General features: G+C 39.1%; 1 protein-coding gene across 1 annotated transcript; it reads left to right on the forward strand.

Moving 5' to 3' along the window:
* Window positions 1-3,905: 3,905 nt before the first annotated feature.
* On the forward strand, window positions 3,906-14,080 carry LTV1 (LTV1 ribosome biogenesis factor). Its single transcript, XM_054992833.1, has 11 exons — window positions 3,906-4,091; window positions 6,030-6,161; window positions 6,546-6,737; window positions 8,207-8,294; window positions 9,177-9,321; window positions 9,615-9,867; window positions 10,976-11,103; window positions 11,693-11,841; window positions 12,090-12,142; window positions 12,794-12,994; window positions 13,405-14,080. The coding sequence occupies exons 1-11, from the start codon at window positions 4,089-4,091 to the stop codon at window positions 13,519-13,521; spliced, it is 1,461 nt and encodes a 486-aa protein (XP_054848808.1). The 5' UTR covers window positions 3,906-4,088; the 3' UTR covers window positions 13,522-14,080.
* The last annotated feature ends 425 nt before the right edge of the window (window positions 14,081-14,505 follow it).

Consider the following 14,505-nt stretch of genomic DNA (forward strand, 5'->3'; position numbering starts at 1 on the left):
TGGGGAGGTGCCCGGTGCATAGAGTAGTCATGGTTGATGGGAATTGTGAATGTGGCTGTCCATGAGCCACAGAGTACCACTGCCCTAGAGGAAGTCACAGTGAAAGGAAGAACTATCCCAGCTACACAGAAACCCCTATCTCTAACAAGGCTAAAATTATTCATGTAGTTACTGCCTTCCTTTGTGTGTTGAGATAATATTCTGAACCAACTTCTATGTTTTGCAACTCAAATATGGCATGCATGTATAAGAAGCAAAGCCATACCCTTCCAAGTTCATTAAAGTCAATGACCTAGAAGGGTGTACTTCTGCTTAGGATCGCACTATAGGCCATTAAGATCAACTGGGTTTCAGTCTGGCAGTCTAGACCCTTCTGTTGAAGGAGAATTCACTTCATCAAAAAAAGCCAAATTGTGTGATTTAAAAGAACATTCTGTGTGTCGGACAGCCAAAATTCTTCATCCAGAAAATCAAAATTCTATTATTAGACACCACCCCCATATATCATAATATTTAACAAACAGACTACTGTGATCCTGCCTGTGTCCACAAAATGTATCTCTTTTAATTGGGAACATTCAACCTAAACCACTACCCACCTTTTTATAACAGCTAGCAAAAAAGGCAATGTGTATAGTGGTTAGAGTGTCAGACTAGGATCTGCGAGACCCAGGTTCAAATTCCTACTCTGCCATGGGAGCTTTACTGGGTGACCTTGGGCTAGTCACAATCTCAGCATAACCTACTTAGCAGGATTGTAAGAATACCCTAAATGAGAACAATCTAAGCCAATTTGGATCCCCACAGGGGACAATGGAGTGGTATAAATCAAGTAAATAAATAAGTTTTAAAATTATCTCCATAGGCAAAGTACTGTAATCCCTATTTTTTTAAATGTTTCCTAATCTCCAAGCCTGGTATAAGAGAATTGTGCCTGGCCACAGGAGAATCCCCACAGAGCAAAACTGAGCCCACCTAGCTTCGAACATATATATACAGGGAAATGCACAGGCATCACACCAGAACAGCCTTGTACATGAGACCCTTGTGTTGCCTGCCATGTTCTTATCCAGCATGTCCTTTGCTCAATCAAGTGATGACACGAGGGAAGAGGAAATGGATCCCCCATTCCCTGACAAAGGCCTGGCAAGTTAAGCACCTGTGTGCATGTGTGTGTGCAGGAGTTATTTTCCAGCCCCTGAGGGCTTTGCTCCTGATCTATACATTATTTCATCATGAGATTTTCATGGCACTGTTACTGTGTAAGGAAACATGGTATTATTTTATTGTATTTTATTAGCATTTATTAGGTTGGGGGGGAGGTAAGTGGGTTTTAATAGTTGGTGTTTTAATAATGTATTGTGCACTGCATTGAGCCAAAATACTAAGTTTATAATGAACCAGGATATACATGCTTTAATAAATATAAATAGACAGGTGGTTATTGAATTATTTACATAGTGCCATCAACAAAACATGGCTCGAGTCTTTACAGAGGACTGCAGCCCAACCTTACACACTTCACTCAAGCTTTACTCTCATGCAGGTGTGTTCAGCAACGAGTGGGGAGTTAGTTTCAGGTGAGTAGCCATGTTGGCATGCAGTAGAAGAGCAAGATTGGAGTCCTGTCACACATTAAAGACCAAACACATTTCCAGAGTATGAGTGTAATGATTTTAAGTAAATGTATGTCTTTAAATGCTTGGTGTGGTATAGATGAAGACTGGGGGTGAAAGAGAGGGATGAGTGTGTGATATGATCGGCTGATGACTGAGAGTGTGGGCAGAGTGAATGCGGTTTTAGACTGAGGGAGAAAAAATGATTAAGTCGGGGCAAGAGAGGCAACTGTGTGCAGCCTGAGTATTTTTAAGCAGTTCTGAAATATTTAGTCAGGAGAAAGCAGGCAAGCTGTGTGCAGCCTGAGCTTGTTTATGTTGTCTGAGAGAAATATAACCTGTGTGGAAGCCTGAACTGTGTGTTTGTGAAAGAACATTCAGTCAGGGAAAAGCAGGCAAACTGTGTGCACCTGAGAAAAGGTCTTACTTGTAACTGAGAGAGAAATAATATCAAAAGCAGGCAAGCTGTGTGTGAAGGCTGAGAGAAGATCTGTGTGACTGGGTTTAAGTAAAGTAATTAAGAACTGAGAACTACTCTTTTGAAACCATCAAGTTTTAGAAATAATATGAAACTGATATGCTTCTTATAAAAATAAATGTTTACTTTGTTTTTTTTATATCCCAGAGTATCTGTCACTCCTATATCCCATTCCTTTCCTCAGGGCCACATAATACCATGAAAAAGCCTGGCCCTTGGGCACGTTACTAAAAGGAGAAATTTATTCTGGAATTTAATTCCTGGTGGCAGCAATCTACCAAGAGGGGGCAAGAATAAAAGGCTTAAAGACCAAATCTACCCAAGAGAAAGAAAGGTTATAACAATGAGCTTTCGAGAGTCAAAGCTCTGTTCTCCAGCTACATTTAGAAGTGGAACTATGCAGGGTTTTTATAAGAAAAGTGATTATCATTCCAAACCTGTGCAAGTTTTTTTGGGGGGGGGGGGTTGGTAAGGCTTATGGACTTCCAGCCCATGCCACTGAATGTGGGGTCTTCCATGATAGAAATATATTTTATTAATGTCATTTATAGTCTGCCTTTCTCAATGAGATTCAAGGCAGATTACACAGTATGAAATTGGTACAATAGTCTGCCTTTCTCACTGAGACTCAAGGCAGATTACACAGTATGAGATTAGTACAATCAGTAACAAGTACATTTCAATACAGTATCGAGGACATTTCCATAAACAATGCCATAGGGTAAATAGATACAAGTTTTAAAGAAATAGTATTAGCAAGAATCCAAAACAGAGTAGAAAAAATACTGAAGCAGAACATAATTAATTCTAGCACTGACATTAGACAACATGGAGCACTGGTGGTACATAGTACATATTTAAAGCAGCAGATAATATGTAGGGCAATATAGTGATGAAGTGTATGGTCCCTAACTCATTAGCAAAGCGTCTGAGACCCCATCCCTACAATGCAGCCCTCCCATTTGAGTAAAAAGCCTTTTTGAATAGTTCAGTTTTGCATCGTTTACAAAAAGTCAGGAGTGTGGGGGCTCTTCTGACTTCCTCAGGCAGGTCCTGTTCCACAGGACAGGGGCCACCACAGAGAAAGCCCATGAAGGGGCTGCTGCTGACTTCACGTGTGCAGTCCTACCTCTGCGATGGAAGCCTTATATACCCAGAGAGACAGAAAAGGCTAGAGGAGCACAGTGCCTACCAAATACTGAAAGCTACCACTGGCCAGAATCCTTTATGAGGACATACTGTAGCGTGACTCTGTTCTTGAGCACCTATGTGCTGCATCTTGTATACTTGCTGACACAAAAGAAAACCAATCAGGAGTACAAAATGAACTAACCTCTAGAATTATTGACTCTTAAAGTGACTACGTGCTCATATAAAGTGCTCTTATACATAGAAATAAATATGAATTCCTAGCGAAATAGACATATATAAATTCATAAATAGCATCCACTCGTCAGGAGAGCCTGGTTTGTGTTGCTAGCATCTTGCGTACTTAACATCACACAGACAAAAAAAGAGACAGAAAAGTTTTAACAGTGAAAATCAGAGTTCCGTTTTAGATCGGAAGAGTACAATCGATAGAGGAGATCCCATCTTTTTTTCTGTCGGGACGGCACGTAAAAGTTTCCTATCTTCCCCTTTTCCCGTCACGTAGAGAAAAAAGAAGCCACAGAAGGAGAATCGTTCACGCAGTAGGAATTAGTTTCTCTATCTGGTCATGGAAATGTCGTTCTTGAAAATAAGTCTTATCGACATCAGCACTGAGGAAAAAGAAAGCGCCCCTCCCATCAGGCGACGAGAATTACTTGGTTTCTTCCAAGATGGCGACAGAGAGGAACCAACGAGATAGGAATGAAAGAAGGGCGAGGCGGGCAAGGAAATGCCTTTTAGGAAGCACGTGAGCGAGGCCTGCACGCCGCGCCGCGTTTGTGAAGTTTGTTTTCCGGGGGTTCTTGCGAGGCAGAGCACGTGACCAGTGGCCTCGTCTCGGCGCTATGGTATGTTGCGGGGTTCTGCGTCGCCCTCAAGCTTCCGTGCTTGAATTACTCCTTTCGTGGAGACGAGGGGGAACGGAAAACAATATCACGGTGGCCTCTTTTACAAGGCCCTTTTCAGAAGAAATAAGCTGTGCTAGTAAAGGGAGGCAGGGAGATAGGAGAGGACGTCTTCTTGCCTGCCGTGGCATTTTTTTTGCGGTGTGGTGGTGGTAGTAGTTATAGTAACAATAACACTCAACATAGTTCTTTCAGCGTACGTTGAGCTGTATGTACACGTGTTGTTGTGGTAACAACTGCCTAGCACGTGTTGTGGTAACAACATACTAGCAGGCTAGTATGTATATTCCAGTATGGGATTCTGAAAGGGACTACCTAATGAGTTCGAGGCAGAGATGTGAGTTGAACAGGGTGCTGGTGAATTCATAGATCGGGCCCTTAACTGCAGCTAACTGAAATGCAGAGTTTCATGGGACAAAAATGCCATGTTGCTTCTAGGTAGACAGCCACTCAGAACACATGGTAGCAATCCTGGGAAGTCAGTTTCAGCTTTTTATTTTGTGTATCCTCACAACAAGAAACCCGTTTGTACAATATTTGTATGTGATGACTTTCTTCTAATTAGTATGGTAAAGGAAGCTTATGATGTAATATGGCTCTCACTGGTCCCCCTTGCCACGAGTAAGTAGATCTTGTTAAAGGGTGTTGTGTTTTTTATGTGATAGACCCATGGTGAGTGCTGTGACTGCAGTTGCTGGGTGCGGAACTCAAACTCTTGCATGACAGCAGCACAACATAAAAGTTAGTAGCTTTATTATAGTAAAAAAATTCCTTGCTGTATAATACTGTTAGCATAAGGTATTCGTTTAATACAGGCAAGATGGAAGTGATGCTGGATGGGAAGGCAAAAATCTTAGGTTGGTATTAACCTACCATGCCAAGAGAGAGTTGATCTCTCTTTAGTAGATCAAGTTAAGAACTTGGAGTGCTATTGGACCTGGTCTTGTTGGGAGATAAATAGGTTGGTGGTGAGGTTGGTGATGCTAGGAATACCTTTCAGCTACCAACTAGCTTGTAAATTGGCCCCTTATTTTGACTCTGCCCACATAGCCACACATATCCTGATACTGTAGTCTCCAAGTTGGACTAATGTAGCAAACTTACATGGGCTGCTTTTGAAGATCTCTCAGAAACCAATTGGTGCAAAATGTGGTGGCAAGACTCCTGTCTGGGGTCAGCCACTAGAATACAGAAGTTTAGTGCTACACCAACTGTACTACTTATCTGTTTACTTCTGGATCTAATTCAGAATGCTGGTTATTACCTTTAAATCCCTTCATGACCTTGGCCCCCTGTACTTATCAATCTGTATCTCCTGTATACTCCTATGAGCCAGCTATGCTCCTCCGAAATCCTTCTCCTCAAACTGTCACCTCTTAAGATTGTCCATATGGCAACAGTCTGGTCATGTACTTTCTAAGTGTTAAGTCTAGTCCCTTAGAATGGCCTATGGAGTGAGTACAGAGGGCACTTGCACTTTCTGCATTTAGGAAGGTGTGCAAAACCTTTATTTCAGAGGATATTTGGAGGATGTACTGTTTGGGGCAGTTTTTTGTGTGCTGTTTTGAATAGATTTCTGTGCCCTTGAAACTTATTGTTGTATTACCAGCTGCATTGAGTCCAAGAAAATAAGATGGGATATATAGGTATTTTAAACCAATGCATAAAATTGGTGAACAGTCCAATGGTCCCAGCAACTACCGAACTGCTTGACTTCATGCAGGATGTTAATCTTTAACCCATTATTTAAAACATTTATAGTGTGTCTTTTTTGTAGTATTGATAGCCTCAGCAGGATATCAGGTACAGTTCTTATGTTTGAATTTAAAAGGTACACATTTTGGTAGCAGAAATTTGAAGTAACTCACTTTTGTCTTGCAGCCTCACAGGCGGAAGAAACCATTCATAGAGAAGAAAAAGGCTGTATCATTTCATTTGGTACACAGAAGTCAGAAGGACCCTTTGGCAGCAGATGACACTGCACCCCAGAGAATTCTTTTGCCTACACAAAAGGTAACTGTAGAATATACATTTTAAAGGATTGGTTCAGTAACTGATATCTGCTTTGCAATTTTGTAGGATTGTGCTAGGATAGGACTTGTTTGACAGCTTGTTATACCTTCTATACTTTTTTTGCAATATGCCATTACATGTTTGTCTTAAAAGTTTAAGGCCAAAGATTCTTTGTACCTTTCTAGTTATGGAATCCTGAGATGCACCTTTTGAATTTCATCAGCTCTGCCACAAGAGTAGTGAGGAACATTTACTGTGTCTAGCCTGTCTGTTTTACTTTAAAGACTGTTGGCTCTTTTTGCAAATAAATGTAATCTATAGTGATCTAATTGTAGGTTAATAATACTGGACAAATTTGTTAATTTTTTTCCACAATGAAAATAGAGAAATGATGAAAAACGGAGAGAAGAACAGAGGAAATATGGAGTATTCTTTGATGATGACTATGACTACTTGCAGCATCTTAAAGAAGCTTCTGGATCTTCTGAACTTGTTCTATCGAGCATCCCAACTCAACAAAACAGGGTTATAGTGACCACAGAAGGGGAGGTGCAAGATGAAATTCAGCGCATTCCAGTAAGTACAGGAGTGGTGGTAATAATAATTGTTCCTGTTTTGTGCCTTTCTCGTATGGACCTCTAGCAATCAAATCAAACAAGAAACAGGGTAGAAATGTTAAAGCTAAGTAAGTGGAATTTCCTGAAAATCTGTTATCACAAATGTTTAGAAATATCTGCTGAATCTTCACATTCTGATCTGATAGACCAGTGGTTATCTGATTTCTGTCTACTATTAATCTACTATCTACTATTATTATTCCATTTCTATCAAGCAGCTGAAGAGGGCCTTATAAAGAAATTTGATAGGAGAAACTCCTATATGGAAGATCTGAGGGTTTGAAATGAGGTTGTTGCTAAACATTGAGGCAGCTGACCATTTCAGGATCTCGAATGGAATTCGATACTATACTATCTGAGTATTTGTTTAGAATTTCCTTCACACTTCAAGTTTGGTACTTTGTTATCAGTGAGAGGATAAGAGGAAAGTGGTAATTCATACACATGAACACAGTTACATGAGTAATGAAACAAATGTACTGAGATAAAAGACTCAAGTGAAATTTAAATCCTTATAGCTCTTCCAGAAGCTTCCTGGCTGCCTATGCACAGAGGGTATAAGAACAGGGTAGGCAGCTACCAAGTACAACTTCTGCATGCTTTGATTTTGGAACCTTGGTACTGGAGTCATTTTCTCAGGTCCTGAAAACCTTGTCCTCTTTTTCATTGGTCCAGTACAGTTAGGTGCCGCTTCTGCTGTTTCTTCTCTCTCATAAGGAAGGAGAAAGAAAGTTCTTTTCTGAGTTATGGCTTCTTTTTATAAAATGGCCAATTCCTGCTTCAGGCCTCTTCGGCCAGCGTGCTGATGATTGGCAGTGGGTAACAATTAGTAGGGTCATTCTGAAATAATCCTATCAAGTGCATATATATGCAAACAGCATACCAAACTAATTATCAAAAGTCCTGATAACTGTTCCAGGATATTTATATTTTGTTTACTTCATTTATACCTCACCTTGCTCCCCAGGGGGCACTTAAGGTAGCTCACATAATTCTCCTTTCCTCTATTCCATTGTCACAACACCCGTGTGAGGTAGGTTAGTCTAATTGTGTGTGACTAACCCAAGGTCACCCAGCAAGCTTCCATGGCAGAGTGGGGATTTGAACTTGGATCGCTCAGATCCTTGTCGAACACTAACCATTGCAATTCACTGGCTCTCCTTATGCAAATGGGATCCTGAATTGTTGTCTGTCTTGCTTGCAGATCGAAGCTGTAGGGAAAAGATCATATTGAGTAGCTTCTTACACTAACACTTCTCCATTTGAAAGACACCAACATTCACTCTGATACCCATTTCTCTCCTGAAATTTAAGTATCAGCTGAATTTTCTTTTCTTAAAAAACAGAAGTTTTATTTTTCACAGGGTTTTGTCTCTTAAGAAATATTTTAAATAAAACGTTGGTATTTCTTCGGATTCTTTTCTTTAGGCTCCCACTATTAATTTGCCTTCATCGGTGTTTGCATCAGAATTTGAAGAGAATGTGGGGCTATTAAATAAAGCTGCTCCTGTTTCAGGTACTATATTTAAGCTGTTTTATTTCCATATAATTATTGCCGTTGCAGATATCTGCATGGCCAGATAAGACAGGGGTAATCTGGTTTGGAAGGCTTTTTTTTTTTTTGGAGGGTTTGGATCCCCTGGTCCTGGGTGGAGTGGAGTTGACTTCTACCAAGCGGGATAAGAGTCTGGGGATGCTTGTAGACCCAACCTTGCTTCTTAAAAAGCAGATTGGCATACTGGCCGAGAGTGCCTTATTTTCTCTGCATTTGGCTTGCCCCTCTCTCTTTTCTTAGAATCAGCCAACTGGCCACACTGATCCATGCTTTTGTGTTTGATTACTTTAATGCATTCTACATTGGGTTGTTCTTGAAGGCAACCCCAAAACTGTAGCTGCTTCAGAATTCAGCAGCCCAATTTATTGTCAGGGACTAGATGGGAGTGTGTCTATCCTAACTTAAAACAGCTACATTTGTTGCCGTGTTTTTTTTTAATTCAATGTGCTGGTTATGGCCTCACCTATAGAAGGGGATGCCATCTCTAGAAATGTGCAGCAGATATTGAAGGGCCATATTATTTGCCAGTGCTTTTAATGAGTTACAGATTGCAGGCATTTTAAGGGGGAGTTTACTTTATTCTGTATGGTTTAAATAATGATTTGTAAGCCACTTTGAGCTACAAGGAAAGACAGGACATAAATATTTTAATAAATGAATGACTGAAAAAATAAAGGGGCACAAACTTTAGTAGCTTATTCTGTGCTCAAAATACATAGAAATACCTTCAGTCTCTCTCCACTGTCAAATTGGTTTCAGTCATTAACACAAAAACAGTGAATGTTAGCAATAAAAATGGTTAGATTTTAAACTTTATTAATACGTCATTTCATCTTTCATTAGGGCCCAGACTAGATTTTGACCCTGACATCGTTGCTGCACTTGATGATGATTTTGATTTTGACGATCCGAACAACCTTCTTGAAGATGACTTCATTTTAAATGCCAATAAACCTGGGCACATAGAGCAGGAAGAGGAAGCTTACTGGTAATAGAATGGAAAGATGTTACTGCATTGTCTGCTAATTGCAGTGGGGAGAAAAGAGGGGAACATCACTAATAAGTGATACAAGGGTGATGTCCAGTTCTGAAGTGGCAGTGACCACAGGCAAGGCTCTTAGATTTTCAGTCTTGTGAAAATTATCTCACTTTTCAGTTGTCCAGCTATGAAATAGGAAGACCAGTGTGGTATGTGTCAAGCAATTAATGTAATTACTTTAGCAGTGTAAGAAAAGTGCAATAAATTCCTAATAGCTTGCGTTATTTTTATGCTGTTTACAGGGAATCTAAATCTGGAGATGAAAATGAATGGGAAGACATGGAGGAAGAGGAGATGGATGGAAAAAACATTTGTAGCGATGGAGAGTATGATTCTGAGGGTCCTTTGTCACATGACAGTGAAATTGGAGGAGAGATGAAAGAATTTCTTTTCATGCATGAAGAGACCAAGAGTCTTTTCACAGAATACTCTATGACCTCTGCAGTAATAAAAAGGAATGAACAGTTAACCCTTCTGGATGAGAGATTTGAGAAGGTAAGCAAATCAGACAGTAATGGTTCTAGTAAATACTGATGTATCCCTGTAAACTGTTTCTCAGCTTGAACTCTTTTCTTTTAATGATTGCAGGATATAAGTTACATGCTATTGTACAGTAGTATCCAGAAGACCTGCTGAATGGGCTTGTCCAGGCTCAGATGGTGGGATGGAAATGGTTAATCTGATGGAATTTCTCGATGGTTTGTTTCCATGGGATAAAAATGTCAGTGCAGCAGTAACGGACAGGTGCTGAAAAAGCATTCTAAATCTGCCATAAATCGTTTGGTATACTGTGTTGCCATCCAACTACCTAACATGAAGATATAGGCTGTCCTCGTATCTGATAAAATGCATGGGGATGAAGTTATGAAAGTGTCTGATTACAAAGAGGTTGAGACAGCTTCTAGCTCTACCTTTGTTCCCCATTGAGGAATGTTAGGAAGAAATCTTTGTAAGATTATATTCCAATATCTTTGAAAAGAGAGCCTTCTTCTCTGGGGTGTGTGGGGGTTAAACACACACAACTTTATGCCACAGTAAATTCTCATTTAAGGTGGCATAAGATTCTTTGTTGTTGTGTTCAACCAGTACAAGAATGTAAAGTGGCAAAGGCATAAAAATAGTAATATGTAGGCTTCCTTCACTGTTCCTTCATTCACAACACTTAAATGGCATACAGACTGTTTCCCACACTGTCAAAATTGAGTCACTCTTTAGAGAAACCAAGAAACAAACGAGAACTCTTCTTCTCATTGGAAACATAGGGCACCTTTGAATCTTACAGGCTTTGGGTAGGTTAGGAAGGGCTCTTTACCCAGTATGAGAGAGGATTGAGGTCTGACTGCTTATCCAGGCAAAGAACTATAGATACTCACTTTTGAAACCACTGTGCAAATGAAGGTAACTGAAATAATCACCTGGGGAAGAAAGCTGAAATGGAAACTCAAGAGAGTCGCATCTGTAAATGATGCTTGGAAGCTATTTAAAACTGCACTAATTGGAGCACCTCCAGCTTGAAAAATCCAACCAATATACTACACATACTTCATCCAGTAGTGATGAATTTCTGCTGCATTCATGTTAATACTGTGTTTTTCATTTTTAGTTTTTTGAGCAATTTGATGATGATGAAATTGGAGCATTAGATAATGCAGAGCTAGAAGGCTTCATTCAAGGTGACAGTGCTCGTCTACAGGAAGTCTTGAAAGACTACTATAAAGAGAAAGCAAAGGAGTATGTAGAAGGTTCTTGCTTTTTGTAATACACATGAGTAGCATTAATTCCCAGTATACATTGGATTTGTGGGTCTCAAAGAGCTCCCCACATAATCTGTACAAGTGATTTAATTCTAGGCTTGCTTGCCACACTGGGTAGCAAGAGTGCTGTAGTTCTCAGACCTTCTATGTCTAGCACAGGGCTACTAGTTACATTGCCTCAAGTCCCTCAGCATATTGGTTTGTCAAATGACGTGTAGTTTCATAGATGGTGACCTTGATAAGGCATCAAAGTAGGAATTGGTTCGATCTATTTGCCAATAGCATACTGCTATATGGAAAGATTCTAATGTGATATGCAGCTAGTAATCATCTGATGCTATTTTAGGCCCATTTTAAACAAGCCTATTGTATTGTGGCTTGAATATGGAGAGCAAAATACTACATCTTACATTCTTCCAAAATATAATATGTATTTTGTGCCCTTGTGCTGTATATTTGTTTCTGATTTACAGGTTATGATATAATAGGGGGCAGAAAAGAGTTCATTTTTTAAACTGAAGTTCAATTAAAATGTTCATGGGCCTTTTGTGTGTCTTATTTATCAGCTGTGTGAAACCAGATGTCCTTGAAATCAGGGAAGATTCAGAGCTACTCTTGAATAAGACAATCGAAGAAGCGGATGAGGAAGAAAAGGAAATTGTAACTTTAATTATAGAGGAACCCAAAGAAAAGTGGGATTGTGAATCCATTTTAAGTGAGTGTTTAGAGTTATATATATTTTTCCCAAATGGGTAAACAGTGTAACAGGGTTATCATTCTTTATACCGTTTCTGCTATGGTGTATGTGTCTGACTGGTACATGCTTTTATTATTCAAGGCAAGTCCTTGGTGGATTAACAGTATGTAAAGTTTTGGAATAGGTTGTTACAATTTATATCCTTTATAACTTGAGGGGAGGAGGAAATCCTTGAATGGTCGCCCTTACACATTTTTCTCTTTAAGGTACCTATTCAAACTTATACAATCATCCAAAACTTATTGAAGTTCCACAAAAGGTAAGTTAGGTTTTCTTTCTATACCATGTTAAATTTCTGTAGTGAATATGACTAAGCATTTTATATTTTTAAAACGTTTTTGAAAAAATAAAGGAGGTTCTTGTTACTAGTTCTAGATTAACTGACGCATACTGGCTATTGTGTCCTTTGTTTCCTTTTGCATCCTTACATACTTTTGCATTCACATTCAGATTGAAAATGCATGTGCTTTTGTAACCTGTTTCTTCAGAAACCATAGCTAAAATAAGTTGACACCTTAGAAAATAGTAAATATGGCTGTTCATTCAATAAATCATTTTATCTTTTGGGGGGAATGACTGGTACTATCCCACTTCATAGTTGACCATTGTCCAGCATGTACCAAGAATCAAAGATTAATACATTTTGCAACATGGCATAGATGGTTTTAAAACAAAATTGGCTTTTCATTTTTTTCTAAATTGTGTTGTCTAAACATTTGATTTAACAATTAGTCCTACAGCTTCTGCTGTATTTAATTTTAGATCTGACAAATGAATTTGGCTGAGACTAACTGCACAGTTTCTCTGAGGGAATCTGTAAGCTTAAGTTTCTGGGTTACACGTAAAATGAAGAAGTGTGGTGCTTGTAAAGTAAGTAGAATCACTAACTCCCGTGTATTTTTTTTTAAAGCCCAAACCAGTCAAAGTGTCCAATAAGACTGGAATCCCTCTGGATGTTCTGCCTCAAAGAGGACTTACAGCTAAGCAGGCTGAGCGCATGCAAATGATTAATGATTGTGACCTGCCAAGAGTATCTACACAACCACGTCCCAAAAATGAAAGTAAAGAGGATCACAAAGCTAGAAAACAAGCTGTCAAAGAAGAACGCAAAGTAACTTTTGTTACAATTTTCATAATGAATATACAGAAATTTGGTTTTGTAGTAAATAAAATTTAAATTTTGACTGTAACACAAGGAGAAACATTAGAAACCAAGAACTGGAATGTGCAAAGTTGGTAGCAGGGTGCTGCTGATCTCTAGATCTCTGTCAGTGATAATAACAGGCATGAGCCAGCTGTTCTTATGCAGCATCCCTCCGGTATAAGCACAGCAAACAATTGAGCAGACACTGTGCATTCTGCACCCATTGTGTAATAGTTGTGGAAGACATAGCGGCATTTGTCTGTTATACTTTATATAACTTTTATGGAAGGTATTTAAATGAGCTGGTCCAGTTCATAAGTTTAATTATGCATGTTTTCTATGTATATGGATATTAATATACCAATTTCTCTGTACAGGAACGCAGGATAGAGAAGAAAGCAAACAAACTGGCCTTCAAACATGAGAAAACAAGGCAACAGAAAGAGCTGCTTAATCTGCAACAGAACATTCAAGGGCTCAAATTGTCATATTAAGACTAATTGCTTCCTATGAAGGACATTGAACCACTGTGTTCTTTGCTGGTATCTCTGGAAAAGCTACCTCCCAGTCCGAAGTCTGTCTTGTAGCAAATCTTTACACAATCTTTGGTACAAAATAGTGCAGATTCTTCGGCATGAAACACAGGGCTCCTTCTACTTTAGAAAGCTGTATTATTTGAACATCCTTGTGCTATATTGTAATGCACCATCTGACAGAATCACATAATTCCAGAAGAATCAAAAATACCTTTAGGAAAAATATGGGATAACTACTGGTTTTAACAGTTTACCACTTAAAATCATATAAATGATTGTGGATTCTCACTCCTGAGAAGAAGTCATAAGATGATTTATTGTGCAATTCTGCGTGGAGTTATTGCAGTCTAAGTTCTTTGATTTCACTTGGGCTTTGGCTGGAGGAGTTGCATGGAATTGCACTGTTAACCTCCTAATACGTCTCATGTACTTGTAAGTAGTTGTTTATTTAGTATTGTGAATGGGCAAAGGACTCAAAGACTTGTATTATATAAATAAAATGGAGTAAGAAAAACCATTTTTCTGTTGTCCTGAGCTTTTTAGGAAGCAGGTGGGATAAAGAGGAAATGGATTGATAGAGGTTTTTTAAAATGCCTATTTCTGAATCTAGTTTTATATATCAGTATGTGGAACAGTGCTTGGGGTGTGTTTCCTTCCCTGGTTATACTGTTTTTGGCAGAAAGCTGAGAAAAGTGGCTCTAGAACGTTTTCCTCTTAGGACATTGTCACCTGTGCTGTAGTAAACAATGTCTCCAAAGTACAGCCAGTACTTAGTTTGCTTTCTGTAAATGAAAAAAGAACCTTCTGGGAAAAACAACCGCAGAAATCTATGCATTTGCCCTTGGGGTAAGGTTTTTTTTTATCCCAGCCCATATAATGTATTGAGATACATAGAATGCCCTGTAAGTTGTTAATGCTGATTCAGGAAACCATTTTTAAGTG

This window comes from Eublepharis macularius, chromosome 1 (genome assembly GCF_028583425.1).
Source record: "Eublepharis macularius isolate TG4126 chromosome 1, MPM_Emac_v1.0, whole genome shotgun sequence".
NCBI lineage: Eukaryota > Metazoa > Chordata > Lepidosauria > Squamata > Eublepharidae > Eublepharis > Eublepharis macularius.

Excerpts from the sequence above, each read along its gene's own strand:
- LTV1 (XM_054992833.1), top strand. Across the intron at positions 6,162-6,545 it reads TTCTTTTGCCTACACAAAAG|AGAAATGATGAAAAACGGAG; the intron begins GTAACTGTAGAA and ends CAATGAAAATAG. Across the intron at positions 11,104-11,692 it reads TATAAAGAGAAAGCAAAGGA|CTGTGTGAAACCAGATGTCC; the intron begins GTATGTAGAAGG and ends CTTATTTATCAG.